The sequence below is a fragment of the Catharus ustulatus genome, chromosome 2, assembly GCF_009819885.2.
Source record: "Catharus ustulatus isolate bCatUst1 chromosome 2, bCatUst1.pri.v2, whole genome shotgun sequence".
Taxonomy (NCBI): Eukaryota; Metazoa; Chordata; class Aves; order Passeriformes; family Turdidae; genus Catharus; species Catharus ustulatus.
Window position 1 is genome coordinate 29,621,567 of NC_046222.1, and position 26,993 is coordinate 29,648,559.

General features: G+C 50.0%; 1 protein-coding gene and 2 long non-coding RNA genes across 3 annotated transcripts; 2 read left to right on the forward strand and 1 right to left on the reverse strand.

Annotated features, from left to right (window-relative positions):
* Nucleotides 1–5,918: 5,918 nt before the first annotated feature.
* Nucleotides 5,919–13,508, reverse strand: MLF2 (myeloid leukemia factor 2). The gene is made up of 9 exons (XM_033052610.2): nucleotides 13,400–13,508; nucleotides 13,153–13,226; nucleotides 11,303–11,429; nucleotides 10,805–10,840; nucleotides 9,328–9,381; nucleotides 8,799–8,924; nucleotides 8,303–8,462; nucleotides 7,972–8,211; nucleotides 5,919–6,505 (listed from the first exon to the last, which is right to left on the reverse strand). Exons 2-8 carry the CDS (start codon nucleotides 13,200–13,202, stop codon nucleotides 8,033–8,035), a joined length of 732 nt encoding a protein of 243 aa, XP_032908501.1. The 5' UTR covers nucleotides 13,203–13,226; nucleotides 13,400–13,508; the 3' UTR covers nucleotides 5,919–6,505; nucleotides 7,972–8,032.
* A 6,930-nt stretch (nucleotides 13,509–20,438) lies between these two features.
* LOC116993077 lies at nucleotides 20,439–21,699 on the forward strand. The gene is made up of 3 exons (XR_004417183.1): nucleotides 20,439–20,530; nucleotides 20,906–20,962; nucleotides 21,664–21,699. It is a non-coding gene; the product is annotated as an uncharacterized LOC116993077 (long non-coding RNA).
* On the forward strand, nucleotides 21,692–24,290 carry LOC116993076. Its single transcript, XR_004417182.1, has 4 exons — nucleotides 21,692–21,735; nucleotides 22,445–22,526; nucleotides 22,676–22,740; nucleotides 23,349–24,290. It is a non-coding gene; the product is annotated as an uncharacterized LOC116993076 (long non-coding RNA).
* Nucleotides 24,291–26,993: the final 2,703 nt, after the last annotated feature.

Consider the following 26,993-nt stretch of genomic DNA (forward strand, 5'->3'; position numbering starts at 1 on the left):
GGTCCAGTGTGGAACTAGGCTGGACTATTGTCTGCCTCCTCTGCTGGTGGCAGGCTCTTCCCCTGCCAAGAAAAGGAGTTCATTTGCAAAAATTCTTTGTGCAGTGTGCAATTATATTCCTGTTGTGATGAATTCAATAGGCAGCAAAATGTCAGCTGGATTTGAGAGCTGTGACCCTTTTACAGTAAGAGGAACATTCAGAATTCCTGTAGCACTTGTGCATGTGTTAAAAGCAACCTTGCACCCTCGTATTCTGAGGCCAGTAAAGCCCCAGTCCCTTCAGATCAGGAGAAAATGTTTCTGGAGAAGCTTTGCCTGTATCTGCCTCTGAAGATTTTAGCACCGGTTTCAGGATGTGGGAAGATGGATTATCTCTTTGGTGGGAGCAAAAGTAAGGACAGTCCTTATCACAGTGTGATCTCTTACCACTATGGTGTCACAATCCCTTGCAAAAGCTTCTCAGGCGCCAATGCTAAACTGGTTAATTTTATTGTCCCCACTAGTGTCCTTGGCAGGCTGCCCCAGAACCCCACTACTATAGTGGTTAAAGATTTTTAATTTCCAGCTTAAATGAATTCTCAACTAGTTTATATTCTCTTGTGCCTGTGCCAGTGTGGCTCAAGCTGAAGCTATACTTCCTCCCTGATGTTTATTTCCCTTGAGTACAGACTTCTCTTTGCTTAACTAACCAAATCAGCCCCCTCTTGCACTGTGAGCCCTCCACACTCTCTTACTTGCTCTTCAAATAGAGTGCAAAAGCGCTCTCTTACCTGCACTTCAAATTAAGCTTTCTTGGCTAGAAATGAGCACTGTTCTCTTTCACAGGTGAAGTCTGATCAGCATCTCTCACAGGCACAGTAACACCACACCTATAGCTACCAGAAATACCTCCTGGACTGCATGTCTTCTCCTTTGGAGATCCACAGTACTTGTTCTTTTCTGATGGTTATAATCAAAGAAGCTCCAGTTTATAGCTTGATTTTAGGTTCTATATTCCTTTTCCCTTTAACTTTGTGCTACAAACTTTAGCCCTTTTGCTGTTACTGACACCTTCAAGACTACCTACATCCTCCTGTGTGATACCCTCATCCAGTTTGGCAATGTTGCTGGGTTTCATTTATTTTCTCAAGCATTTATTCTTTTGCAATCTTAGGTCTCCTGTGATTAGTAAGGGATGAAAATTGTGAGGCTAGTGTCTGATCTTCCATCTTATCTCTGGACATTACATCACCAGCAGTTGGAGATAGGTAGTGCCTGTTCTATTTCCCTTCCTTTTATTACCTTTTCCCACCATGCTAAGTTTGTATTAAGTGCCTTGAGGATTTAAAAAGCCAACCAGATGTGAGGAGATAGTGGAAGTAATAATAACCAAAGTGAAGTTTCCTCATGGGAACAGTTTCTGAAGCGCTGTCTTTAAAAAGGAAAATTCCCAGGAGGGAGAAAAAAAAAAAAAGTCCCAGTTACATTTGAGACAGGGCTGAAAAATAAAATCAAGTCAATTTTTTAGAGTGTTAAGGAAAGTAAAAAAAATATTTCAAATCAAACAAGTAAATTTTAAGTTATACACTGGATTGAGGTCTATTTTAAATCCTTTTGTTCATCAGCACTGGAGCCAGTGCCTGTATGATTTTACACTCCAGCCCCATGGCAGTGCCTGTTTATTTCCCGAAAAAAACATTGTGCCCAGAGAGAGCTCTGTCTCCTGCAGCTATTTGTGGTCCCACCTGCTTTGAAGCCTTCATCAAGTCAAAAGGTCTGTTCTTGCCTTTCCCACCTTTCCCTTCAGTCTAGCCCTGTGCCAGTCTGTTTTCCTCTCCCTCTCATACTCAGATCTTTGAAGCCCAAAGGGATGGGTGTAAATCACATCACTTGGCCTCTCAAGTGGCCAAGAACTCCCTCGCCCTGTTCCTGTCGCCACTCCCCAAATTTTCTTTGGGACACCCCGTGTGGTTTGGAGTAGGGAGAGCTGGGAAACGGAGGTGTGCTCTACTGCTCTCACACAAGGTCTGCATTCATTCCCAGTTCCATTGTGAGGTCGCTGCAGGTTTTCTGTTGGGCTGAAGAGCCCTCTACTGTCAGAAGCCTCCTTCCCGTTTAGGTAACGCCAGCCTGTGCTCCAGTGGAGTGAGCTCAGACGCACGAGTCTTGAGTTCATGTTAACCTGTAGTGCTAGGCAGTGTTTCCAGACTTCCACTCATCCTTGTTTCACCCTTCTTGAGTCTTCTGTGGTTTCCTTTTTAGTGTCCAATACCCAGATTTCCCACAACTGGTTCACTACTCTGATATACCAATTTGATCAGAGGGATGGAACAGCTCTCCTACAAAGAAAGGCCGAGAAAATTAAAGAGAATTTGGATTGTTCAGTCTGGAGAAGATAAGATTTTGGGATGACCTAATTGCAGCCTTCCAGCACCTGAAGGGCACCTACAAGAACGATGGAGAAAGACTATTCACAAGAGCACATAGTGAAAGGAGAAGGGGGATGGCTTCAAACTGAAAGACAGCAGGTTTATGCTGGATATTAGGAAAAAATTCTTTACTGTTACAATGGTGAGGCACTGGCAGAGGTTGCCCAGAGAAGCTGTGGGTGCCCCATCCCTGGCAGTGTTCAAGGCCAGCCTGGATGAGCTCTGAGCAACTTGGTCTCGCGGAAGGTGTCCCAGCCCATGGCAGGGAGGCTGGAACTGGATGATGTTTAAGGTCCCCTCCAACCTAAACCATTCTGTGATTCTTCAGAGAGGAGAATTTTTACCTCTGTTCTTGGTAAACACAGGCTAATATATCCCAGTGTAACCCATCTTCACAGAGGAAGAATTATGCAAGCACCATTCATTTCCTTGGTTGTCTTCCAATCCCAATTCCTTTTGGAGTTCTCCATCCTGAAAGAGCTCAGACTATGTTTTTGTCCCTGGGTGAATGTCTTTTCTGCATTCAGTGCAGCCAAAAATACCTAGTGTTTATAAATAAACACACCAATAGTTACTGACTGTTCAGTACATCTCATCTTTCCCCAACATTTATTACTTGCATTGTTCTTTGGATCCTCTGAAAGCTTCATCAGCACTGGTTTAATGCCCTCTTTCAGATCATTAATCAAGTTACTAATGAGCATTAGTTTCAGAACAACATCCTACTGGAAATAATTTCATATTCAATAGTCCCTTTTCCCCCTCATTACTTGAAATCTATCAGTGAACTAAAACTTATAATATTGGCCTTTTTGTTGTTTCAATAATTACTAACTTATTTTACATCAGAACATAGTCTTGTGTGGCCAAATAAAATACCTTGTGCTGTTGTAACCTCTGACTCTGGGTTGCTGTAGTGCCTTTGTTAATGCAACTCATAATTTAATCAGAAATTATCACAGTTGTTGGACAGGAACAATTTTGAGAAGTGAAATCACGTATTATAAACACTGAGACACAAATATTTATTTGTAAATGTAACACATTTTGCATCTCTTATCTTGATTTAATGTCAGTTTACCTGGTTTGCAGGTATGGATATCATCTAATTTTTTATTTACAAGTATTGGCACCAGGTTAACTTTCCCAGACTTCTTTCTCCCCAGTATTCTACAATTGCCTCAGTATTTTACAATCCTTCAAAAAGTGCAGTGAAACATGCACAGACCTTCAGGGCCACCCACAAAAACCTCTAAGGACAAAGCTCCCACTAGCCGTAATGGGTTTGATCTTTGGGAAATATTTTCAGTTATGGAAATCTGAATATATAACAAATAAAACCACCTCAGTTTCTGGTTTATTTGTGTGTAGCTGATGCATTCTCATCCAAGGTTATACTATCCATCTTCCTACTAAGTGTTTCCAGCCTCTCTCCACCACATTCTACCCACCTCCCCTTTTTTCTCTCACTTCAGGTGCCTTACTTGCTCCTTAGGAATGTGCTTAGTAGTACCACTTACCTGTACTGATTTGGTGCTTCAGTTCATCCAATATGAAGGTGACAGCTATGGGAAAAAGAGCAAGAAGGGGTTTTGTCTCCGTTAGATGGATAAGGATGACTTGGAACCATGTCCTGCCCATCTGTTTGATTTTCATGTTGAGAACATCCAACCTTCTCTTTCTCCATCTTACTGGCTCAGCTGATGAAATGGAAAAGTCAGAAATGGAAAAGTCTCATCCCAGCCTTTCCCATGCCCCGCTACAAGAGGTGGAGTGCTTTTAAGGGAAACCATTTCACTTGAAACTGTAACTAATAGGAAAAAACTAACCCCAGGCAGGTATGTTCCCTTCTTTGGAAAAAATCCTCCTGCTTTCTGAAGTCGGAAGTTCATGTACCATGTCAGCCTGGCACAAGCAAAGGGGTTGCCCTCTCAATTTACTTCCCCTATTTCCTGCTTTGGGATCTCTAAAACTCTCCCTGGGGCTCCTGTCTTAACACAAAGTTCTCCTCTCACTGACCTTCTTTTCCCTATTCCTAGACCACCAGTGCCTTGCTGCCCCTGGAGAAGGCTGAGACCTCGGGAATGACTGTACAGCAGTTAGCAAGGCTCAGGCAGCCAGGTAAATCACCCTCCCACTGCGAAGCGGAAGAGCACGCAAGGGTCCTACCTAAATCCGTAAGCAGGATAGCACCCAACAGGGAGCAAAGGCTGAATCCAGATAAAAGGATTTGGGATTAGACCAAGATTAGGAAATCCATGCCCAAAGAGGAATGGATCCTCACAATCAAAGGTCAGCATTAATCCCCCCCACCACCACCTTCCTTCCTGTTCTCCATCTTAGACATTGCCTCAAAACCTGGCCAGGACCGGACAGCTGGTTACTGCCGCCATCTCCATGCAGTGAGACCTTTCTGAGCTCAGCTGGATCAAAGCACTGTATCTTGCACTGGCTCCAGATTGCCAGAGGGCTGCTGCTGTTGCAGTCCCTTTTTTTACAGTCTGGCAACCCCAAGACGACTTCCATGAAACCTCTCCCCAGCCCTGCTTTTTTGTGTCGTTCCTCCTTCAGCCTTGCTCTCTTCAGGGCTTACCTTGACTATGACACCTCCAGAAAGTCACTCCACTGCCAGAGGCAGCAGGCTGCTGTCTTTGAAGTCCCTTCCAAATCTAACTGTTCTATGACTTCTTCTGGGGTTTGCCATGGGACAAAACAGCACAGGGAAGTAGGGACAGAGCTTGCCACCAGCCCTGGCTCTGTTCTGCACTTCCTTGAAGGGTGTAACGCATGCAAACTCTGCCCTGAGCTTCCTGAGGGTGCATGCTGCATCATTTTTTCAGGGGAGGACAGTCAGTCCCCAGCAAGGTGTGTCTCTCTGGTAGTGCCTACACGTATAGCAGAGGGATACACCGCAAGATCCCAGCACACCACTTCCAAGTGTAAGTTATGCATTGATTTCCTGCCTTCTGTTCCAAATAGACTGATGAAAAGGTTTGTGTAAGAGTGTGTGCCAGAGCATGAAAGTGGCCAAGAACCCAGGAGATCTTCCCTGGTCCTACATTCCTAATGCCTCTCAATTTTCACCCAATACCGAAGAAATTAAGAAAAGGTCATTCATAATATCAGCTGTGGTTGCAGTGATATAATAAGAAAATAATGGAAGTATTCCCTGTCTGAGCAGGAACCCCAGAGGCCCAATTCAGGGCTGCACAGCTGACCAGGCAGCAAGAAAGACTAACCAATTTCCCCTGAGTGCACAGCAAAACTACAGCAATTAGAGGACATTTTTTGTAAATGGTGAGTTCTTGGGTCTTCTTTCACAATTGTCATGTTGAGCATCATCTGGCTCTGTGACTACATGGGAAGGCTATTAGGCTATTTTCCATAAGAAAACAAACCCTTAGAATTTAACACCAAGCTTCTCAGCAATCTCCCAAGGATGTGAAAGAGGTTACTTAATTCCACAGCAGGCACAATTAGGTCACCTGAAGGTAAAGACTGATCCACCAATTCTTTACAGTTTGTTTCTTTATTCAGTAAACATCTAGTTACAAGTTTCACAAATTAAAAAAAGTGCGGGGAGCTGACTGAAGAGGGGTCAGGGGGCCCACAGGCTGATCCAGCTTTTGTTCTGCTCCTCCCTTCTCCAATGCACACATTCTTCTGCTTCTCCACAGATGCACCAAGGAGCAGCAAAGGAATCAATGTTTCCATCCCAGTGAGGGGACTGACGGGGTTCTAGCAGAATTCCCTCATATTCCTTTCACAGGGGACTAAACACAAACTTCAGAACCAGCCCAACCCAGCACAGAAAGAGTGGAAAGGATGGAAGAGGAAAGGTGGCAGCTCCTCATGCCCAGCACTACTGGCAGAAAGAACAGAGCCAAGGGACAGCAGAGGGAATGGGCAATTAATGTGTTCCTTGCACATCAGTGAGATTCCCCATGCCCCACTGCAGCACCCAAATGGGGTGAAAAAGAGCAATGCAGAAGATTAGTTGCTTTGTTTTAATTCTTAAGTGGAAGGGAGGTTAATACTAAATTTGAGGAGGGTCCAAGTGGTGCTTTGAAGGGGCTTCAGAGTTTCACTGTCTGTACCTGGGAGGAAAGGAAACAGAAGACATAAGAAGAGTACAGTAAATTCACGAATACAAGCCGCACTGATTATAAGCCGCATCTCTGGGTGTTGGCAAACATTTCGGTTTTTGTCCATAGATAAGCCGCACCCGAATATAAGCCGCTTTGTCGTTCGCAGCGAGGACCCGCGTGCAATTAGTAACAGAACCGCGGCAGGGCGGGGTTTACTGGTTGAGCTAAGGCTGTGCAGGCTCGGCCCGCTAAGGGCCGCTGACGGGGCCAGGTGGGCCAGCCCGGTGCTGCAGCTCGGGGCCGGCCGCCGCTGCCACTGGGCTCGGTCACCCCGGGTTGGCGCTGCCCCGAGGTGGCAGGCAGGGACGGAGCTTCCCCTGCTCCTACGGCAGCGGCGGCGGGCGGGAACGGAGCTTTCCCGTGCCCGTGGCGCCGGCGGCGGGCAGGGACGGAGTTTCCCCGCTCCTGCCGCGGCGGCGGCGGGCGGGGACAAAGCACCCCGTGGGCTCCCCGAGCCACGGCAATGGCTGCGCGGGGCTCCCGTCGGCTCCCCGAGCCGCAGCAATGGCGGCGCGTGCTTCCCCCCCACCTCCCCGGGCCGCAGCAATGGCGGCGCGGGCTTCCCCCCGGCTCCCCGGGCCGCGGTAGGGGCGGCCCGGGTCCCCCCTCTCCTCCCCGAGCTGCAGCAATGGCGGTGCCCCCCCCCCCGTCTCTCCCCTGGGCTGTGGCAGAGGAGGAAAGAGAGCTCTCCCGCCTCTCTCCCCGCCCCCCGTGCTGCCTGCAGGGAGCCAGGCTCCACCCGCAGTGCAACAGAGTAGCAATTTGTAACAATCGCAAAATGCCGACTTTGCAGCTGCTCGGCTCAGCACTCTGGCAGGCACTTCTGAGGTTGTATTAACCGCTCCTGATTATTAGCCGCATTTCCGGTTTAGGAGCAAAATCTTAGTCAAATTGGTGCGGCTTGTATTCGTGAAATTACTGTAAGTGGTGCCTAGAAAGCAGAAGACAGATAAAAACATGTTTAAATCTGATGTCTAGACATCAAAATAAGGGGAAAATGTCCCTTTTCAAGCACTAGATCACATCCTAGTCAGACCTTTTCAAAACACAGGAGAGTAGACACCAGCGCTTACTTATATTCAAACTGGATGGACAGTAAATGGTCTCCAAGTTCTATACAATGACAATATAAACACAGATTGCAATCCTACATCACATCATACTATTCCAGCCATCAGTTAAGGCTGACACCATAGATCTTTTGTTCGTGACAAAGCTAAGTTAAACAGCTTCCATCTCCCTGTTCAGCCCAGCATCTTCTCAAAATTCACACCTGCTCACTCAAAGTGGGAAAACCCCTTCGCAACCAAAACTTCAAAATAATGTGAGATTGGTGAAAAGAAAAAAAAAAATAACCCTATGGCTAGGAGGCAGCCACACAGCAGAAGACAAGGAAGGAACTTGTTAAGACTTACAAGAGCGTGTAGGTAGATTTGGGGGTGGCCACGCTGCACCCCCCACAGGTCTGCTCCAAGTTCACCAGTCATACCGGCGGGACTGTCTGGAGGGAGAATCCTCAGGGCCCTGGATGGCAAGACGAGTCCCTTCGGCCCGCCGGCCACCGCTGCCTTCGTGACGCCGGTACTCCAGGCCCCGCTGTGGCCGGAACCGGGACGTCTCTCGCCGCCACTCGTCGTCAAACGCGGCTGCATCACCTGCGCATGGAGACAACAAGCTCAGGTGGGGAGGAGCAGGCGAGGAAGGGGCACCTGGCTTTGCTGGGAGGAGAACATGGGCACTACTCACTTTCATCCATGTTGATGTAGTCCTGCCTCTCCTCCTGGTCACCTGTGCGATGGTTCCGGGACCGCTGCATGATGTGGGCCCTCTCCCTGATGTGGTGTCCAATCGACATCTGTTCCAAGCCACTGTCCGAGTCCCTTACGGTTCGTCTTGTTTCACGGATCTGGGGGCAGAATCCCACATAGAATCAACATTTCCACTCCTTCTCCCAGCCCCCTAAGGCACCCTGATTCCTGCCTGGAGTATTTCACACAATTTTCACTGCCACCACTCCCAGGATGTCAGACGTAATGCTGCAAAGAGGGAAGAATGGATTCTCCACTGCCAGCACTTCCCATTTCCTCCCAGGGGCCCTTGGCATGGTTCAGTGAGTCACAAGAGCACAATGTGCTCCTTGAACTGCAGCTGACTGTGAAGCCAAAGTGCTGTAGGTGGCCGCCCACAAAGCCACCAAACGAAGCCCAGCCTCTCACAGCAAAGCCAGCAGCCTTCTCCTTACCCCACCAGGTGCTGAACGCGTCTCTGAAGTCTCTTGATAGACTTTGGGTCCATCACCCAGGTTGGAATAAGAGATGACGGTTGAGGAGGTAAATGTCTGGCAGTTAGCACCACTTGTCATATGCTCCTGCAAGAAGCAATGGGGAATGGTGGAAAGAAGGGATGGGAGGGAAGAAGAGATGGCATTTAATTCTCTCTATACAATGAAAAAGAAGAAACACAATAGGGAGAATATAATCCCCATGGGTCCATTTTTCTGGAGAATACATCTTCCTGTTAAATTAATACTTATTTCTTGCTAAACAATTCCACCCCCACACTTCCTTCCCCACCCCTCTCCTCTCCCTGCACTCAGGAACAAGCTCTATAACTCTCTCCCAGGGATGAAGCAAAGCTTACAGCCTCTGCCACTTTGGCAGGTGTGGCTCAATCCATCCCAAGCAGCACAGTAAGATAAGAGACATTAGAGGGACGGCAGAAGCACCCTCAGCACTCCCCTCAATACAGAACGGTTCATGGAGGGCTCTTACCATGTTTCCAATCATGTCATTCATCATCCCAAACATATCTATAAAGCCACCTGCCTGATAAAAAGGAAAAGAGAACACAAGAGTGACTACTCTGGGAAGAGACATGAAGAAAGAACAATAAATTATCTGAAAAAAACCCTGCTGCCTAAGAAGAAGAACACTGATTTTTTTCATCTTCTTTCAGTAGCACAGAAAAAAATCCCCAGAATTTGGGATTGCGGCTCTCTCCATTCTCTCAGGTTGCGTTGCCCAACATTCTGGAAAAGGTTGTTCTTTTAGTTTGGATCCAACTGCCGATGCCCTGGGGTTTGTGAGCCTGGGGACTCAGAAAAGTTAGGAGAAGAAATCTCAGCACGTGCACTATCAGTGATCTTAAGAAAGTTTCCACTGATCTTTTTTTTCGAGCATAACAACAAATTTGCTTATTTTCCCCTACAAACAACTGCCTTTTCATCCTGTAAATCTGAATGCTGCAGTAACACCCTGGGCCAGCAGGTCTCACAGGTTAATTGTGCAATATGTAAACAAAATTACAATGTCAGTTCAAACTTGCTGATTTCTTTTTTTTTGTTTCCTCAAGTAGCCTCTTGTTCTCGTTTCCAGCAGAGCAGTACTCACACACAATGTTATTATGCTTTGAAGTCTATGTGTTTGTAGTCTTATTAATCCTCCTCTGAGCTACAAAAATTCCGGGACGCTAAAGTCTCTTTCATTGAGGCAATTCTGCAGAGCAAGACAGCTAAAGTTGCTGGATCTGGAATAACCTATTTCCACTGTATTATTTTGGTGGAAGACGGAGATTGGCACGCTCCAAGTGCAGTGTTCTCACGTACACACAGCCATTCTCATTCCAGCCCGTTTACCTGAAGTGTTCTGCGGCTTCTCCAGCTGCCACCACTGGCAAAGGAGGTGCAATAATCCCCTCTGCCTACTGATGGCCAAGTCCTTTCCTTGCATCCTCACAGTTCCTCCATTACCTCCAGATCTGTAGCTTCTTTTCAGACATATGAGGTTATTAAGGGACTGCCTGCTCTTCCCAGATATTAACTGTCCCAATTCCCATGAAATATTGTGCTATAACAGCTTTATGGCCTTTCTCTGGTCAAGGTGCAAATACGACTTCCCTATAGACACAGGGTTAGACTCCCTCTTCAAAAACAGCTCACGGACAGGATTATAACATTAGAGGGGAAACAAGGTAAAGGCCTGAAGTCATAAAGCAACTCAATGAGAGGTCCAAGAGAAACCAGATGCTTCCAGTTTCAGTTCAATACCCTCTTCCCTATTCCGTTTACTATAAATCTAAAGCTCATCCTGGTCTCCTCAGACATTCCCATCCTCCCTTCATGGTAGGACAGCTGGTCATGCTCACAGATGGCTACATTTTAGCACTGGTTGCAGGCAGTGCTGATGAATCTCAGTATGGAGCCACTACCTGGAAAGCCTCTAATCTGACCCAGAAAACCAGTAAACTTACCATGCCAAGCATCCCAAAGGGTGAAACAGCTCCTGCCTGCCAGAAGAACAGAAAAACAGAAGAGAGAATGACTTTGCAACAGCCAAACACTAGATCCTCATCAGAACATGCTAATCGTTCTCAGAAACAGAACTGGGAACACTCAGGCTCTACAAACAGATGAAGAAACCACTCCACGGATTCCTGGGGGTTCAAGCCACATCACCTCTAACAAACCAGACATGAGGTGATGCTCCTACATTTCTCCCTGTTATATGAATTCACATCCTTGAAAAACAACACATATTTACTCCCTTCCTCCCATCCAACCTAGAATGCAGTTGCATTCAACACCTTAATACAGGTAGAATAAAGACAAGGACCAGAACACCACTGCCTAAGAGATTTCTTCTGCACCCATTACCTGTGTGAAGGAGGTGCCCAGCCCAGGAAGGGTGGGAGACAGAAGCTGACAGGGCAGTTTGAGAAATTCTAGCCTGTATTCAGCCCTTCTGTTACCTGCATCCTGCGGCCAGCCTGGCGAGCCCCAGGTGTGGTCCCATCTGTGATGCCAAGGAGCGGCCCGAACCCGAAACTCCCAGACAGCATGCGGTTCATGTGCTGCCGGTGAATGGCAAAAGGATCCCTTTTGGAAAGGTAGAGAGCAATGGTGAGGACAAAGCCCCATACAGTCCACTCCTCCCACCTCTGAAGTTTTTTTTACACAACTGTGCATTCCTTCCCAATCAAAAAATTCGAAATCCTGAGAATTCTGTGTTGTCTATGGTGATTACTGGGGCTAGAAGGGCCTCTGGATCCCATCACATTTCTTGTGATAGAAGGTTTCATACCACAGAAACTCTCTCAGGTACTAATTTGTGTACTCAGAACCTTCTGGTTGGTGTTCTGCTTCCAGTACTGCTCTGGAGCCAAGAAGGGCCAAGGCCACTCCAGAACCTCACTGCTCCAACATCTTTTGTAGGGAGGTGCACGAAGACCTTCCTGGCTGCAAAGTGAGGACTACACTTAATGGCACAGGGAGCAGGAGATCCTACATAACATCCTCTCACCCCTCCACATACACAAACACAAACAGTGAAATGCAAGACTGGAACCTCCAGACTGCATAGCCTGACAGCCCTCTGCCCCCCAGGGGTTGAGACCACATACAGCTGTTCCAGATTTGAGGGAGAAAGGGAACAATAACTGGGGTCCCTAACTGGTTTTCCCTTCTTTTGCAGCCTCCACTTTGAGGGCTGTACATATTCACACATGTTGGTGAAGCAAGAGGAAGAAAAGGAGGGTAAGGACAGTCACAGAATAGTGGCCACAATAAGAAACCTCTGGGAAATACCATAGCTTTTCTCCTGCACATCTTATACTCTACAATTATCCCTCTTGAGCATTAATGACCTCTATAGCACCTGAGATCACAGAAGTACCCACTACAAACCAATACTTTTCTGTCTCTACTGGAAATGCTTCCCATAATAAAAGTTAGACTCATACCTGCCATGTTAATGAGAACACTGTCATTCGGTGACTAACTGGGACATCAGGGTTTCCTCTCCTGCTAATTTGCTTACAGCTGATAAAATTCTTGCTTAGTATTGATTTCATAAGCAAAAAGTGGACTATTCTTCTACGTGCATAAATTTCACCAAGTTTCTAGTAGTGTCTTGTTTGACATAATCAAATTTTTCCTGTATTACAGTCTATTCCTTATCCACTTTGGCTGCCAACTTAGTGTCACTGCCAAAATTTATCAATAGTAGTGAGGATGGAAACAAAAGCATTCAGTGAAAGGAATCCCAGGAAGAGCTCTTGGGACCTTTGTTAGATTTCAATATTCATGTTTCAAAACTACTCGTTGTCTTCTCTTTACTTCATTCCTCACAACTTGACAACTGCTTCAGCAGCCTTCTCCAGCTCCATTAATGACTTCCTGTGCAGAACAGCAACAAACACTGGACAGAGCAGATTTTATCTATCTCAACTGCAACCCTACTTTGCATAAAAAAAAAAAAATCCTTGCGCAAAGAAAAAGATCTGTTATTCCAGCCCTCTCTTCCTCTCAGACAGCTACGATGCCTTTTGGCCCACTTTATTATGCTTTCCTCTAAGACCACGCTCAACTATCGCAGGATCAGGACCGACGTGATGCCTGTTATTCGCCGCGCAGCCCCTCGGGCGGATGTTTGTGTTTGTCCCCGGCCAGCCGCGCTGCAGCGGCGCTCCCCGGGCCGGCCGGGCTCTGCCCGCCTGCCGGGACGCGGGGGCAGCGCGCTCCTCCCCGGGAACGGTGCGTGCCGCAGCCCTCCCCCCTTCCCTCGCTCCGATCCCCCCGCAGGATGCCCACCCCGACTCACATGGCAAACATGGGGTCCTCCGGCTCGCCATCCCTCATCAGCCGGAACATGCTTCCCTCGTTCGGGGGCGGCCTCTGCGGAGGGGAGAGGGCGGTGAGCGCAGCCGGGGCTGAGGGCGGGGAGGGGCGGAGCGGCGGAACCGGCCCCCCCGCCCCACCGCCAGCCCGGGCAGGTGACGGCAGAGCTCCCCCCGGTCCCGGTCCCGGTCCCGGCCCCAGCCCCCGGCCCAGCCCCTGCCCGGCCGTGCCTGCCGGTGTCGGTGGTCCCAGTTCGGCGCAGCCCGAGGCCCCGGGCCGCTCACGCCTCCGCGCCCATCGTGCTCCGGACCGCGCTGCCTCCGCCCCGCCCGCAATGCGCATGCGCGCCCGCCCCGCGGGAGGGCGCGGGCGAGGCGGGGCCGAGCGGCACAGCGCCCCCTGGCGCTCCCGCGGGCGGCGCCCCCGGGCCGCGCCTCCCGCCGGGGAGCCCGGGAGAGGGAACGGGAGGATGCGGTGACAGCAGAGGGACCGCGCAGGCTCCACTGCTCCGCACAGCCTCCTCAACAGGGGCAGCGCGGGGGCAGGCACTGATCCTGCTCTCTGCGGGACAGGACCCGTGGGAAATGGCCTGAATCTGTGTCAGGGGAGGTCTAGGCTGTCTATCAGGAAAGGGTTTTTCACACAGGGGGTAGCTGGACACTGGAATAGGCTCCCCAGGAAAGTAGCCACAGCATCAAGTTTAACAGAGTTCAAAATGTGTTCGGACAATACTCTCAGGCACGTGGCGTGACTCTTGGTAATGGTCCTGTGCAGGGCCAGGAACTGGACTCGATGATCCTGATGGGTCCCTTCCAAATCAGAATATTCTGTGATTCTGTAGTAATCCCTGTGGCTTGCGGCCAGTTGATTCCTGGCCAGAGTCCACAGCCATGCCTGGCCGCTGCAGAGGTGCACTTATCCCAGGCTTCCCGCACAGCATGGGCATGTAGGAGGCACCCACAGAGCTGCTTGGCTGTGCTGAGCACATGGACAGTGTGTGGACAGTGTGTGCACTCAGTGCTCTGCTGGCAGAGGCAGGGAGGATACTTTGTAAGCCAGCTGTGGGTCAACACTGATCCTGAACAGCCACTGGGAATCACAGGCGAAGCAGCGTAGGTATTTGTGTGCACCTACAGCAGTGGTCGGGAATCTCCAGAAAGCAGGGGGATGACACCTTTGTCACCATCCCTGGGGAATGCTGGCTGCCTTCAGCTACAGTCAGCTCCGCAGGATTACAGGAAAGAGAGCAGACTGACTCATCCCAGCTCCAGCCCAGGGCACGCTTCCTCAGTGGTGCTTCTGTTGACTGTTGCATCCGGCCCGCCATGTGCAGGAGCCAGACTGGACCTGTGCCAGAGGACTGGAAATAGAAGGTTGCAATAAGTGGTTGAGAAATCGAGCTCCTGAGTTGTGGCAGGAGCCATGTCCTTGGATTTCAGAGTCTGACGGAAGAAAATGACCCAGTAGCATGCTTCATGTGTTGAATACATAGAGGACTTGACAATACTTGCTACAGCAGATCTCAGAATTGCTCAGTATTGAGAAAGAAGACCTTTCATGGGAGGCCCCAACCTGTATGCATGCAGAAGGCTCTTCAGAAGTCCCTTCTGTACACAGTAATTGCATTTTGCAGAGGCTGAAACGAAAACATCCACATTAGGGGAACTGTCGACAGCACAATGGTGCAGGATCATGATGTGGATACAAGTTCTACGGGCAGGGCATGAGCTAAGTGAGGCCAAACCTCCCAGAAGGAGGTTGTTCATAAGTGAGCTGCTGAAACTGCCTCCTGTCACCAGCTCACAGAGCTCATCTATGAGTGTTGAAGTTCACACAAAGCCCTTGTTGGTGCTGCCTCAGCGTCTCTGATGCTGCTTCTGCAAACCCGAATCATCCTTCAGAGACCTCCAGTCTGGAAAGCTTTCCTGTCTGTTGTGTTTTCCTTTTGTTCTGAGGCTCTCTTGGTGTTTGATTGGAGTGTGGAGTTGACCTCAAGTGTAAGGATGCAAAGGGAGGTAAAGAGCTTCCAGGGCAGAAATGTAAACATCTCTGAGATTTTTTCTTTTTTACATTCTTCTTTACCCCAGAGCTGTCCCTTTGATACTAGTGATCCTTCCACACCTGCAATGTCCCAGAGATGGTAGGGCTCTCTCAGTTTTTCCAAATTATAAGTCAGGCATTGCTGCCTTCAAACACACAAGGGAAAAGAACAGAAAAGAGTCTGGAACAAACACTGCTTTGCAGATCCTTTTTCTGTTTCTAATGCTGCTCCTGTGCAAGCGCAACCCAAGGGCTGAGTTTGTGAGACTGGGGACTGAGGCTGTGGCTCTCCCTGAGTATTTCTGCAGCCTTACAGGCAGTCCTTGCACCTGATGGACACCTTATCAAAGGCTGCATTTCCGGGCCACTGCCAGTTCAGCAAACCTTGAGGGAGCCTTGCTTGCAGAGAGTCATGTTGGTGGCAAATGCTGTGTGAAACCCTGCAAGGAGGAATTGGAACGGCAACCTTTTTGTGGAATGTGGACAAGGCCACAGTTCTGAGGAATGCAGGATCTGTTGCTGCAGTATTCGCAGGAGAGGTTTCTGCACAGCACTCGCCACGGTATGCCCGACATTCTCCAAGGGGATGGCCGTTTGCTGGATGAGAATGACAGCGATGTGGGGCTGTGAATGAAAAGCTCCTCTCACACTCTCTATTCATGCCGCTTCTCTTTTCACCATGAATAAAAACCATTACGTCTCTCAATTTATCTTTTTCTTTTTTTTCTTTTTTTTTCTCATTGAGCTGCCCAGGTCGTGCTGGAGGCGGCGGGGGGAAGGACGGGGAGAAGGTGCTCAGCAGGCGGCCCGGAGGAGGTGAGCGAAGGGCAGAACGCAGGGCGATGAACGAGGTCGCTGCCCTCGGCTCCGCCTCGTCGCTGCTGCTGCCCGCGGCTTCCCCGGCACCCCCGGCGTCTTCACGGCACAGCACGGCACGGCACGGCACGGCACGGGGAAAGCAAACAGCATCACGTGGTGAAGGTAAATAAAGGGCACGGTGAGAAACCCTGCCTTGCTACCTTGCTGCTGGCACGGAGTGAACATTTGGGCCGGGAAGGCAGAAACAGCTTTGTAACGTGCCCGAATGTTCCAGGACCCCTGTGGACGCCTGGAAGACAAAGAAATCCTCGTTACCAGAAGTGAGAGCTACCCACAGCCATTTCCTCATTGGTTCTCTTCATCTGTGCCTCTTATGTAATCCTCACCCAACAACTAATTGTCACCCCAGATGAAGGGCACCCTGAGTGAAGGACAGCTCTGATTTGATCCTCAAATGTGACAATTCCTGTTTGGGACGCTACAGCCAGCTTGTGGTGGCTGCAGCTTGCGTTGTGCGGCAGCGATTACTTTCAGAATATTTTGCTTGTGTTAAGAGTGTGTCTGTCACACTGTGAGTGAGAACCATGACCTCCATCTGTGCTGCGTTAGCAAAGAGAGGCTCACATAAAATCACGATTGAAAACATCCCTCCCCTTTCCAGTCTTCTGACAGGCTGTGTCACCCCTCGTCATTCCCTTCTACTCCTCTTGCTTCCTCTCCTTGTGTTACCTACCCTGCTTCCCAGCCCTCCTGCAGGGCTTATTTAAATATGCTGCCTCTCCTCTCAGGAAGCCATTTCCCAATGCAAAGTTGGTGGTTGAATTCTTGGGTGTTTCCTCTTAACTTCAGTGTACAGCATCGTGAAAGAAGAACAAAGTGGATTATCTGCTGGGATTTTTAATGGACACAGTACAGAAAGATGAACAGCATGGGTTAAATACATAAGTGCATTCAAACATGTTCCCTCTGCACATTGAGATTTTGCTAGTTTTGCTGTAAGTGGAAGGACAGATATTCTCTGTTTCTGGATTTATGTAAATCTAAGAAAATTTAATGCAAATACACATCCTTCTGCTCTTTTGTTATTCAGCAAACGGTTTGGAAGAGGTTTGGAGCCACTTAGGAGTTAGCTCAGCAAATATAATTCTTAAAATACCCAGTTATTGTGTTTTGCTTTTGCTCAGAGAATGGCTTATAGTTAGTTAGTTCAGCCTTCAAAATAAACATAAAAGTCACCATCCCCTCTGCCCCCCATCAGAACACAGTGACATGACTAGCACGGTAATAGACCAAAATGCATAAATAATTGCTTCTAGGTGCATTCACCCCGCATGTGCTGGGAGCAGAAAAATAGATACCACGCATGAAAGCCCAAAAACATCTCAACCACGTGCTCATGTATGATGGCACACGCCTGCAAGCTCAACGCACGCCTCAGTAGAAAAGTACCATACTTTCTACACTTACCAAAGCAAAAGCATGTAACAGAGGGAAAATATCCCTTCTGTACACAAACAGGTATGTACTGCACCTAAACACATGCACACACCTACATAAACACCAAGCACAAACAGGGTACAGCACCAAAATTGTGACATAGTACAGAGAAAATGACATTCTCATTGTTGTCTGGGTTGGAGGCAGACATGGACAGTGTCTGTTCCACACAGTGATCTGTCATGTAACTTCTGCACCTCCCTCATTTTGTGTAAGGACATAAGTCCCTGAAAAGGATGGAATATATTCTGCTGAGTTGGCAAAGCAACTACAGACAAAGACTACAGAACATACTGAGCAGGGACTGGCATCTGCAGAGCGCACAATAAGTGTACTTGCGTTTGCAACAAAGGGGAAAGCACAGATGGGAGAGAGGAGCAGAGAAAAGCTGCAGATTGATCTGGCAGGAGAAATGCAGAGTGGCATGATCAAATGGAGGAGCAGAAGTCACAGGGAAAAGCTAGGCGAGACAGTCAATGGATACCCTCAGGGCTTGAGGGAAGCAGCTGCACACTAGAAGCCCAGGGAATCTCACCACTGGGATCCAAAGGGCAAGAAGAGTTGGAATGCAGAAACAAACAAGTCACAAGGAATGAAGAAGAGTTTCACGTTGGATTTGAGGGGAAAAGCATAGTTGATACAATCATGCAGAGCAAAATGGGACATGTGAAAAAACAAAGGAGGGGGTGTGAGATAAATTTTGTACATAAGATACAGGATGTCACGAAGGGAAGCAGGGAGAGGGTCATGGGAAGAGTGCTGCCAAGAACACAGGTAGGAGACAAATGCCAAGAAGCAGCAGATGTGGTAAAAATTGCAAAGGGAATGTGGTGGGGAGTGTGGGAAAGACAAGGTGAGGTTGCACACTGCAAGTGCTGGGGAGAAAAGGAGAGGTCGCTGCTGCCATGCCAGTTTGTAGTGCTGACCCAACAACTCCATCCCACAGGTTGCTGGAAACAAGCTCCCCTTGCACAAACAAGTGTTTGTATATTTGTATCTGTGGGTGCGTAGTCTGTGTCAACACGGAGTTTTGGGCATGGGAACATCTCTGAACACAATCCTTTGCTTTCTCCCCTCTAGGATGTAGTGTCAAGGCCTGTTTGTGAATTAATGTGAGGATGTCTTTGCCAAGGGATATGTGTCGATGTAATTTTGTGTTTTCAGCAATTGAGTGTGCAAAGGAAAAGGATAAAATCCTGGATTGGTGAGAACAGCAGAGCAATGAGCCACACACCTTCTGACAAGCAGAAGCGGAGAGGAACAACATCCAGCCACTCTATAGATTTTTTGGGGGTCCTATTCTTAGGTGTGTATCTAGAAATTAAGATTTTCTTCTTGCAAAAGAGAAGGATGAAGGAAGGGTACTTGAACCAAACCCGGGCTGGAATGCTGACAGTAGCTAGACCTGAGAAATTGGCCAGATGGGTTTTGTGACACAGTAAGGGGAAAAAAATTAGTGCATCTATTTTCATAATTTGGTTTATTTTGGTACTAGTCTAGATCTGTGCATGTGAGTTACAGGACTGTTTTTTGGGGCAGGCATTCTGCACGGTGTGTAGCTGGGAAGAACATCAATTAAATCATGAGAGAAGCAGCTGTAACTGCAGAGGAGATGAGATGACAAAGTGGGGACCTTCCACTGCCCTGTCACACAGATTATAATTTATCCAATCTCTTTCATACTTCCCTTCAGGAGATACATACTCAGTGCCCTCTATTCCACGAATACCAACGGCTTTTGCTGTTAAACTGAGACACATTCGATTAAACTCAAAAGCACCACCTCTAAATCCTGACTTTGCATCTGAAGGACAGGAAGGGCTCGTGTACTGCAATACATTTTCCAACCAGATGGATTTAATAACCTTGCCTTGTACCTGCAAGAATGCATACACATGTACATCTATATGAGCTCATGTGCATGGTTAGTTCTGTCGGTAGGCCTGCAAACGTGTGCAGATTTATTTTATTTTTTCTTTTGTATGAGCCTGTGACTAAGAGTGGGACAATATAAACCTTCTGGGAAAGGTGAAGGGAATTTAGTCATCCCAGTCTACTCAAGTTGGGAAACAACGGGCTGAACCGCAGCTGCAAGAACATCTGTTTTGCTAGCAACAAATCCCTGCAGCTACAAGCGACCACCTGCAGTTGTGCGGGAAACACTATTGGCTAAAGGGAGACTCGGAGTTGGGCGGTGATCCTTCTCAGCCAGGAGGAAGGCACCGGCAGAGCGTCTGCCAGAGTCCGGGTTCGAGGCGGACAGGCGGCAGGGGTCAGTGTTGCACGCCCTACGCTGCCCGGCCGGTGGCCCGGAGCAGGAGGTCGGTCCCGGGCGAGCGAGAGCCGAGCCCTGCGGGACCATGCCCGCGCCACAGCGACGGGAGCGGCCTCGCGCGCCTTCCCGCCACCCCACGTGCCAGCGGCCCCTCCCGCCTCGCACTGCACCAAACGGCCCCGCGCCCCCGGCGCGCCGGCCGCCGCCAGCCAATAGCAATCCTGTTGCCAGGCAGAGAGCTCATTTGAATGGCCCAATCAGGCGCCCCAGCCCGAGCCCCTCCTTATATGGGGACCGGGGGATGCAATTGCTAGTCCGCGCCCCCGCCCCCTGCCCCGCCACCCTCCCCGCTAAGCACCGTCCACCTCTGCCCAAGGCCCCGCCCAACCCCTCCGCCGCGCGCTGAGCGCGGGAAAAGCGCCCAGCGCCGGGCGGGAAGGCTGGGGCGGGGGGAGGTAGGGAGAGAAGAAGGGGAGGGGCGGGAGGAGCCCCGCCACCGGGAGCGCTTCCAGCGGGAGGAAGGGCGGGCAGCTGGAGTGGAAAATTCCAGGCAGGAGGCCGCGTGTCGCCAGCGCTGCCCTCCCACACGGCCCCGCAGCGTCGCTTCTCGCCTCCTCCGGATTCCTCCTGGAGAGCCAGCCAGCCTGTAGGGGTGGTTCCCCGGGTGTGCTGCGGGCAGAGGGCTGGGCTCCCCTCTCCGGACACTGCCCGTCGGAGCCGCAGCACCTCGGTGCGGACCGGGGCTTTCAGCTGGCCTCGACGGGGCCGTGCGGCGCCTTGCAGGGACCCGCGGTGCGCCCCCGCTGCCGGGCGGCCGTGGCTGAACGCACATTGTTCTAGCGGCCCGTCCCTCTCCCCTCCCTCCTCCGCCTCCTGTCCCTCTCTCCTCCCTCCCCAGGTCCCTCCTTCCCTCGTCACCGGCGCTGTATAAATCCCCTGCCCCGGCGGATCCCCCCACCGCGGGAGACCCTGGTACTTTGGCTCCTGGGGCGGGATCCTGCCGCCACATACGGACGGCGGGGACTTTGCGCTCCCACCCGCTGACCCCTCCTCGCTCTCTCCTTCCCTCGCACGGCTCCCACCGGCCTCTTCCCTTCTCAACCAGGGGGCCAGGATGTCGGAAAAACGCGTCGAGGAGGCACCGGCGGAGCTGAGCGCTAAGGTGAGACACCTTCCTCTCCACCCGTTCCCCTCTTCCCATCCTCGCAACCAGCCGCGCTCCCGGCGGGAGGGGCAGGAATGGGCTCGGTGGCAGAAGGGGGGGGCCGAGGGCTCCGTGAGGTGCCCTGGCGGCGGGGGGCGCGCGCGGACCCTCGCGCGCCGCTTGGCCAATGGGGGGGCAGGGGCGGGGCGGGGAGGGGGGCCCCGAGGGCCCTCGAGCCCCCCGCCCCCGCCCCCCATTGGCTGGGCGGCGCGAGCGCGCGCTGTGTTCGGCTCCGCTCGGAGCCGGGGGGGGAAGCGGTGTCACGGCGGAGCAGGAGCAAAGTTGTGTGGACACAAAGCGCGGGTCCTCGGGTGGCCGGGGGAAGGAGGAGGGAGGGGTAGAACGGAGAGACAGAGAGGTCCGGAAACGCCTCGATCCTACGGGCAAGGTTGCCTTTTTTTTTTTAAATAAATCGTTAAAACTCTTCGTGCCGCTTTCGATTTCCACACGCGTGTGCGGGCTAAAAGTAGCTGTGACGCGCGTTCGCTGCTGTTTTCCTTTGTCAGGCGGCGGATTTAACGCCTAATATGTCTCCTCGCCCGCTATTCCGCCTTTCCTCCAAACCTTCTTTGTTTAGGCATCCCCGTCTTTTATTGCCGCTGACCGCCGGAATGTTGTTGTTTTCCCCCCCCTCCCTCCGCACCTCATTTCATGTATAGGAAAGGAAAGACAAGAAGGAAAAAGTCGAAGAGAAAGCAGTCCACAAAGAAAAGAAGAAGGAGATAGTGGAGGTGAGGCCCTTCTGAGGGACAGATTTGGTGACGTCGTGGAGGTTTTTGTGCTCGCTGTGGGTAAAGAATATGAGGGGAATATGGGAGATAAGAAAGAGGGCAGGCCAAGGGAGCTCCAGCATAGAGGCAAAGGGAAAATGAGCTCTTGGATAAATGTGGAGAATGAGCCTTGAAGGACTTAGTGTAGTCAGCACAGCCCATCAGGGAGAAAACAAGGTCAAAGAAGGGAATGGGGCTGAGAACAAGTTGGAGAATGTGACCCCAGAGATGTGGTCCTGCATCCGCTGAGGTATCCTGAAGTGCACAAGGAGCATGTGTTGGAGATGGTGGGGGAGGAACAGTGAGGAAATGCACAGATTGATGGAGGTCGGGAGGGATCTGGAAGCAGATGTACCATGAGCCTCAGCTAAGTCATTAGCCTATAATCACAGAGATGTTTTGATTGTTAGGAGGGATGGCAGCAGCTCATCAGGATGTAAGCTTGTGGGAGACATGGAGCTTCATGTTGTTGGGGATGGACTAGAAGGATTGGCTTTGTGAAGGAAGGCTGGTTGGGAGGGAGTGTTCAGCAGGGGTGGTGGGAATAAGTGTTGGAGTAACAATGCACACCTGAAGTGGCTGGAGCTTTGGAAATTGTGCTTGTAGCAGAGAGCATGTGGAAATTTCATCCTGGCACCAGTTTCTACTCTGACCAATTTGTTTCATTCAGGATGAGGAGAACGGAGCTGATGAAGATGATGAAGAAAATCCTGATGATGTGGATGAAGAAGAAGGTGGTGATGAGGATGAAGGTAGGGAAAATTGAAGGAATAGGAGGTTGCAGAGGAACAGAGGATTGTGGAGGGAAATTCCTTCTCTGAGCCCTCTTGACTGTGAGAGTACATTCCCTTAAATGCTGCTTCAGTTAAACCCATGATTTTCCTTTCTTGGTTGTGCTTAGAAGCAGATGAGAATGGGCAAGAGCAGGATGGCCATGCAGAGAAACGATCTGCAGAGGAGGAGAAGGTGAGTAGTAGTGTGAGAATAATGGCAGGGAGAAGGAACAAGGCTACTTGCTGTTTGTTGATCACGTCCACATGGATGCTGCTGCTGAGAATCTCAAACTGGCCTCAGGTCTCATTGCTTCAGCAGCAGACAGGTAAACAAATCTGATGTGGCAAGTGGATAGTAAATCACTCTGTCCTCCTTGTAGGATCTAGGTCCTTCCACCAGCAGTTGTGGTGCAAAGTGAGAGAGAGCTGAGGTGCTGGAGGTTGTGCTTGCTGATGACCTCTCAGCTACCTGTGTCTTCTGGGCTTCAGGCCAGGACTTGTAAGGGTAGACCCTGGGGTCTGTCTGGAGTGGTGTGAGCCTCTGCTTTTCACACCTCCTGGAAATGACAGCATGAGTGTGGTGTCCCTCTGAATTGAACTGCCCACATCTTAACTGCGACCAACAGAAGAGCTGTGTCGGGCACTGCAGGGTGCTTTCAAGGGGAGTGGATTTAGGGTGGGCCTAATGAAGATTTCCATATGGAGGAAAGGGTAGCAGTTAAGAATTTTGTGGAGAAATTATGTACCTTGGGGTGGTGACTGATAGTAAATCCTTCTTTTTCCTCCCCATGGCTGATGCAGGATGAAGTGGATCCAAAGAGACAGAAGACAGAAAACGGCTCTTCGGCTTGAGTCCTCCCCTCCCATCTCCCCTGTTCCGTCCATCTCTCCTCCTCCAGTCTAGCCTGTGCTTGCACTGCCCGTTAGCCTCTGGCTTCACACAATCTCAGATGAGGAAAGATTAGAAATGCTCTCAAACAGGGAAGACAGCAGTTCCTCCTCACCCAAAAACCTAACCTGTCCAAGACATTCCCCTGCTGAAATTACTCCAGTCCCCTGTGTCCCTTCACTGTGCCCCACTACCGGTGCTCCTCTTCCCGCAAGAATCTCATGGTTTCCTGGGCACACAACCTTTCCAGGTGCTTCATGTGGCAAAGCACCTCCTGTCCGCTTGTCGCCTGCCTGCCTGTTTTTGTCACTGGTGTGAGATTCTTGAGAGCTCCTGCTCCCCAGCCTTGCTGCCCAAGCTCCTCCCTGAGCCAGGAGGTGCAGGCACAAATCTCATGGTGCATTCCCCAGTCCTAGGCATCTTTTCATCTGCTTTCCCACTGAACCCCGAGATACAAAGAATATTACAAGCAAATGACGATTCTAGTAAGCAACACACCGAGACAGGATCCATTTTAAGCTTTTCTTTTTTTTCCAAGTTTACATGACAGCAAGCTGGCCCTTGTGAATTTTTCAGAAGACAAGGGTTGCTTTTATATATGAATTTCATCTGAGCTGTGTAATTTTTTTTTAATTTGGAGGCTTTTTTAAAACAAATCAAGAGAGAAACAATTGGGGACCAAACTTTGATTTCCATTTTTTCCCTTCAGATTTTCTTGTGACCATTTTTTGTAAATTAAAGGCAATATAGCCACAGCATTTTCTATGGCACAGACATCACGAGGATGATAGATATAAATATATATATTGCTTTCAACAAGCACTGTAAATAAAAGCGTTTAAAAATGTTTCAAACCGCTGGTGTGGACGGCTGTGTCTTCACATCCTGCAGGGATCGGTGGGAGTTGGCTTGTGGGAAGAGGGGGTGGCTTGCGTAGCAGTGGGTGGAGAGGGGAGCCGGAGGTTCATGAAAGGGCATGTGTTGGTTATTTAGGGGCCCCTTGGTGCAGCGTGTTTGGGTCCTGCTTCCCCTGTCACGCTGCAGTTACAGCGAGGGCACGGCAGAAACACAGGACGAAGCTCCAGGGCTGTCCTGACTCTTGCAACTGCTGTTGGGCCTCAGCACTGGGCAGAAGGGGTGTGGAAAGGAAAACCGAGCTGTAGCTGCTGGACGCAGGCCGGTGTTGCTGTCACCGTGCTGCCCCATGGCCCCCTGCCCAGGCTGGCTCCAGGCGTGACTCACACGGCACCAGTCGCAGCGACCAGGGAGCGTTTTGAGAGGCAAGAGTTTCAGCTCTTTGTCCCACCAGCTGCCTTGGGGAGAGCTGTCAAGCATTTGTCTTTTTATCTGTGCAGACCTTTAAAGCTGCTGTTTGTGTTTCTTCTTTTTAAACTCGTGCCTTGGCAGTCGCGCAACGAGCCACCGGGAGCTGTAAATAATACCAACTTTTGTGTGAGCGTCAGCGGCTTTGTGCTTGTTCGGCTGCAGCAGCGGCTCAGGCACTGGGAGTGCAAACACTTGTCTCCAGAGGCGCAAAGCTTCTGCTGTCATTTTCTCCAAATGCCGGTGCAGGGCTGTGCAGAGGGCCGAATCTGCTGCCAAGCCCTCGCTGCCCGTGGGTGCCTCCTAGGTGGGATCTCTGTATCTCGCCCCAGCACCCATTCCTGGTGGAGCTGCTGGCAGCTGGAACCGCAGCCAGCTTGGCCGCCTTCCCCCAAGATCCAGGTTCCAAGAGCAGGTCGCTGCTGCCTGCGAGTGACTTGCAACACTCCTCCCAGCTTCCACCTTGGGCACTGGGATCCCTGGGCTGCAGCAGCCTGCGCGTACCTCAGAGCTACGCTGTTGCAATTTGGTGTTCCCAGCATTGCTCCATTTAGAAAAATTACAGATTCCAGTGTCTGTTCCAGATTTGGGCAAGTCCTCAGCACTTCCCCAAACTTTCTGCTCGGCAGCCAGTTTTTACTGCTCGGTACTGAAGACAAATTATCAGCGGATGATAAAGTCTCTGCACAGGCAGATTACAGTTTTCATACTTCCTCCCCACCACGACAGCTGCAGTGCCTGGCTAGGGGTAGTGAAGAACGTGCTTGCCAATGAGAAGTTATGGAAGCATAATTCCATCTCTTTCTATGTGGATGCAACACCAGTACTACTGGCTCCATCCAGGCAGTCATCCAGAGGAAGTGGGACAGGAGCTGATTGTCAGGCCAGCACTAGCAATATGAGCAGCCACCCTTCCTTTCCTCTGGGAGAAATATTGCAGGACAGAAGGAAGTGACAAGGGGCTGCCAGACAGCTTCTCCATGTCTCTATGGGCCCCTTGTTTCCACAGTTTCTACTATTTCTTCCATCTTACTCATTTTTAGTGAACACCTTTGTCATTGTCTGTGGGTAGTTAGAAGACACAGCTAGAGATACAGAAACAGAAAAATTTCTGCTTTGGGTCTTTTTTCATGTTGATGACCCGCAGGGCATCATCTCTGAGTTGAGGTGAGGGCTACAGATAACACAGTAGAAAATCACACAGTTTCTTCCTTTCCTGTAGATCTGCAAAGATTCATGCTGTATCCAGTAGTACTTTGGCTGACAGGGTGAGCTCAGCAAGCAGTTGCATAGGTTTCCAGAAAAAGTTGAGAATCCAGGGCTTTGCACTGTGCTTCATCTCAAGCCTGCCCGTGTGCTTGGTTTGTGTCTGAGCCTGCAGGTTTATTCATCTTTCAGCCTAATTCTTCTTCCACAATGAGATCAGTCATGTCATGGTGGTGTCATCCAGGTAAGAACAAAGCCTGTCTTCACGAGTGATTCCTCAGAAATGATGATACCTTCTCGGGGCCTTATTTGCCTTTCTTGGCTTGTGCTAATTCTCCACTCATTTAATTTAATTCCTATGACCATCTGTTAACCTCATCAGCTGGGGGCAAACTCCCTTGCTTCCGATGCAACCTGCTGCAAGCTTACAGCAGATCTGGTCCTGCCAGCCAAGCAGAGCTCCTCCTTCTCCAAGTCTGCTTGCTTTGAGGGAATTTTGGAGGTGTCACAGTTGTGCTCTTGCAGGCTCTGCTAAACTTCCCTCCAGACTGACAATTTCTGCTTCTGATGGCCTTTTTGTGTGGTCTGGAAAAGCAAATGCTGACACCAGTGCAGAGAGCAGGTAGAGCCACTTATGAGGTCTTAGCTGGGTCTCTGTCCTAACTTGGATGAGCGAGTGACCCCTGGCTTCTTGGCAGGACCCCACCAGAATGATGAGTAAACTTGAAGGCTGTGGTGAAAGGGATGCCAAACCTATTGGGACAGCTCTGGCTGCTGCCGGTGATCAACAAGGCTGCCTTGTTGAGCAAATAAAACCAGATTATGCTTCTGGTTAAGCAACCTGATGTAGTTCTGGAATCAACTCCAATGTGACCAAAGGAGCTGGGCTAGGGTCTTGATCTTCTACCTACCAATTTCTGCAATATACGAGGAAATAGAGGCCTGCCATGAAAAATGTGAGCTGAGTCTGAAGATATTTTGAAGTGCTGAGCCCAGAAATGAATCCTCTTTGTATCTTACAGTTGTCA